Source organism: Episyrphus balteatus, chromosome 1 (genome assembly GCF_945859705.1).
Source record: "Episyrphus balteatus chromosome 1, idEpiBalt1.1, whole genome shotgun sequence".
In the NCBI taxonomy this organism is placed as follows: Eukaryota; Metazoa; Arthropoda; class Insecta; order Diptera; family Syrphidae; genus Episyrphus; species Episyrphus balteatus.
In genome coordinates, this window is record NC_079134.1 from 13,517,338 (window position 1) to 13,521,209 (window position 3,872).

A 3,872-nucleotide genomic window follows, 5' to 3' on the forward strand; every position below is an offset into this window, starting at 1 on the left:
TTAAACTTTTTTTTTACAAAAAATCAAAGTATAAAAAAATAGTTTTTTAAAAATCGGCTCTAACGATTTTGAATTTTTTTTTTTCTAAAAACGCATTTTAAAAATTAAATTGCATACTTGTTTTGGAGGGCAATTTGATTTCAGATGTTGTGTTATTATTTTGAAAAACGATTTTTATGTTTTTATTTTTATATACCTACCTACAATAATTAAATTTACTAAATTTCTATTAAAAATGTCCTAAAAGTTCTAGCTACTTCTTTTTGGAGCTACCAGTAAATTAATCATGGAAAAACGAGATGCAAACATCGAAATCGTTGATTTCACTGAAACAACTCGTGAATAGAGAGCATTAAATTTACCGATCAATTTAAGATGTTACCATGAAAACCATGAGTTTATATTAATAATTACGGATTTTATCGAAGTGAGGCATGGTTAGTTACTGAAAAGTTCTAGGGTTAAATCAAGGCAAGTCATGATCTTTTCTAAAGCAACCGTAATTAAACGAAGGGATACGTTAATTTTACTAGAAAAAAAACCTGCAACTTTAAAGCAAAAAAGACATAGAAACGAAAAATCCAAAAAAAACCTTGCATAATCTAACTAGGGAGCATTGTAGTGCAATCGAAAACGATGTTGACGATTTAAAAAAATCGTTTCTGGAATCACAATAATAGCGATGATTAAACCAATCTCGCACTATTCAACGTTGATTTGAAGGAAGTCAAAGCCAAACCAAAATGCAATAAAACAACTGCAGCCAACCTCCTCACAGCAAAGCTATTAAACGCAGCAGACAATGAGCTGGCTGGTATACAGCAACTCACCTGCTGAATTTGGTCAGAGAAAAGCAATTCCGCTGAATGAAAACTCAACATTGTCTGAAAATGAGTTTCCATCGACAAAATCTTGGGAATCAAGCGTATTCCCATTTGCGGAGATGGTCTACGTGATCTTCTCCGAAAAGGCAGTAAACTAATTCAACTACTTCACAAAAATGCACTCAAGTTGGTCTTTGTTTACCAAAAAAAAAGGTTTTAAGAAAACCAATATCTGAATCTGCAAATACAAAACTTTGCATTTGATGTTTTCATTTTTTAAGGGGGGTTTGTATTTAATCATTGCGTAGGGGTCATCCTTGACACCCACCCTTAGTGTCTTTGGTTGAGTTCGTGTTTCAAGCTAACATTTTATTGGATCTTGGACGGTACCATGATTCAGCCTGTTTGGCTGTTGCAATCATCAATGATCTTCTGCTGCTAATAATTATGGCCCTTCATATTTTCCTAATAAACTTTTCAAGTTATTGCCTTGGCAGAAATATTCTAGGAGAGCTTTCGGAATTGAATCTTGAATATTTGCTTAAAAAACGGTTTTTGGTTCCAACTGGTGGGCTGAGGTAGCATTTTTTTTATCGAAAAGTTCTAAGTTTCATTGTCGTTCACATTAAACCATAGAATTCAATCAAATAATACAAAAGAACGATAGTTTTTTAAGTTATTTACTTTATTGAAACTTGCAAAAAAAATTCAATCATCAAACAAAAAAACAAACATCCTTTTTGGTTTTTGGTTTTAACGCTTTTCACAATCTCAATCTTTCAAAATATCCTTTAGGACGTACTGGACATTTATACATAGCATTCACCTTCTGAATATCCTTCCAACTCAATCCATCTCTTTGACCAATTCTTACGTTTGGATTAGGTATTGGAATAATAGTATTGTTACCATTTTTCGAAAATGACTTTGGACCATAATGCATAATACTACCATAATCATATGCATAGCCAAAATCTCCAACAACTGATGAACTATATTTATTAAAATTATGTTCACGGCCACTGGAAATATTTTCATATGCAATTCTCACAAATTCATCACGATCAGCGGCACTTTGCTGATGATAGAATCCAACGGAATGTAATAGCTCATGGACAATGGTGCCTGGTCGAAAGCATCCTCTTGATAAATTCAAATTTTGGATTCTTCTACGGTAACCTACGTTCGAACGACATCCTGGTTCACTTGTAATATTGATGAAACCTGTTTTTGTTGTTATTTCGACTGGAATAAATCGAATGCAGGATACATTTTCGATTGTTTGCATTCCAATTAGAATTGAATGTTTATGAGATGCATCTAAATTAACAAAAATATTGGACGAAGTTTAGTTTATTTTTTGAAATTTTGATTAAAACTTACCAAAATGTCCATCAGCAAATCTGTATAAAATAGTTTTGTTTGGCCAGCGGTATCTTTCGGCAATCAAACCATTTCTAGAATTTCCTTCAATTGCCAACTTCTGTTCTGGGGATAGGATAATATCACCTTCAAAGTAGTCGCCCTGTTCTGGATCGTTCTCCTCTACTGAAATAGGATAGCCAAATGTTTGACCAAAAATGGCCATCAAAATTATCACTAAATCAATGATTGACTTCATTTTTAAGTTAATGGAAGCTTGGAATAAACGAAATTGTCCAGTTTCAAAAACAAATTGTCAATTTTATAGAAATTTTCTTTCAAAGTTACATATTTGCGGTGCTGAATACAAATAACAAATCATATCATGTTTTATTAACCCTTAAAGGTTATAGTTTTATTTGCAAAACAGGAACTTTAAATGTCAAGTTTTGCATTTGTAAACGATATCGAATTTGCGATACTAAGCCGAGTAAAAATAAAATTCCGCAGAAATACCGCTAAACGAATTTTTAAAAGCTGAACCACAGTTGAACCACAGTCGAACCATAATCGAACGCAGGCGATTATTCACCTAGCGGCTGAATTTCGGAAGTGGTTCAAATAAAGCTTCTTAATATTAAAAGTTTTGACAATCTAAACAGCTTGAACCTTAAAAGCAAGGATATGCGACATAGTTAAGCCACCTTACATTATTTGTATAGAACTTCTTATTTACTAATTTTATTTTTATTGTCTTTTAATTTGCTGTAATCGGTTTTTGAGTGTCTTTTGATATTATCAAAGATATTCGATTCTAATTCTAGGAAAAAGTCTATATTGTTTCAAAATAGAAAGTTACGTTACGTAAATTTATTAAGCTCTTTCGTGGAACTAAGGAGTTTTTATAACGCTCCTTTATTACTTAATTTTTAGGGTGAACAGTGCCAAAACAATTATCGCCAATATTACTGTCATTCTCAAAAATAATTTTTTTTGTTTGTTTTTTTTTTTTTTTTTTTCAATTGTTATTCAATATTTTATGAAATAAAACTGTAATTTTTCTTCATAGTCCTAAATAAAAGGTTTTAGTCGAAATAACTACATTCCAAACTTTTCAAAAATCCAAAAAAAAATTTCGGTAACTTTTTTGATTGAAAAATAGGCTATTTTTTCAAATTAAATTCGTCAAAAATTTAAAAATTAATGTTCTTCTAAAAAAAAAGAGGTTGTCTGTAAAGCCGGACGATGATTTCACGTGATAACGTCGTCAGAAAACAGGTTGTGTGCTTTTGTTTAAAATGAGTCAATTGAAGCGTTTACTTTTTTAAAACAATCATAATTTACAAGAAAAAGCTAAAAAAATACCTTTTTTATTTTCTCATTATATTAATTTTTTTATTTTAAAAGCTTACAAAAAAAATTATGCAGTTTCTTCTTAAGAATAAAACCAATTTTAAATTTTTACAATGCGCAAAAAGTATTAAAATAATTTATTGAAAACAATCATTTTCATCAAAAAAAAGCAAAAAAAACATGAATTTTTATCTTCTCATGTCATTAATTCCATTTTTTTCCATAACAACCTATAAAATGTTATACGATCTGAAAGCTTATTGTCTTAGCTCAAAATATATATATCGATCAGGTCTATGAGACATCTACAAAAAGAGCTAGAATTTTTTGAAC

General features: G+C 30.5%; 1 protein-coding gene across 1 annotated transcript; it reads right to left on the reverse strand.

Moving 5' to 3' along the window:
- Positions 1 to 1,587: 1,587 nt before the first annotated feature.
- Positions 1,588 to 2,508, reverse strand: LOC129906064 (seminal metalloprotease 1-like). Its single transcript, XM_055981697.1, has 2 exons — positions 2,208 to 2,508; positions 1,588 to 2,144 (listed from the first exon to the last, which is right to left on the reverse strand). Exons 1-2 carry the CDS (start codon positions 2,443 to 2,445, stop codon positions 1,588 to 1,590), a joined length of 795 nt encoding a protein of 264 aa, XP_055837672.1. The 5' UTR covers positions 2,446 to 2,508.
- Between the last annotated feature and the right edge of the window lie 1,364 nt (positions 2,509 to 3,872).

Bases quoted from the DNA above. Each gene is read 5' to 3' on its own strand.
- LOC129906064 (XM_055981697.1), bottom strand. From the start codon at position 2,445: ATGAAGTCAATCATTGATTTAGTGATAATTTTGATGGCCATTTTTGGT. The intron at 2,145-2,207 runs GTAAGTTTTAAT...TTGTTAATTTAG, and splicing joins ATTTGCTGATGGACATTTTG to ATGCATCTCATAAACATTCA.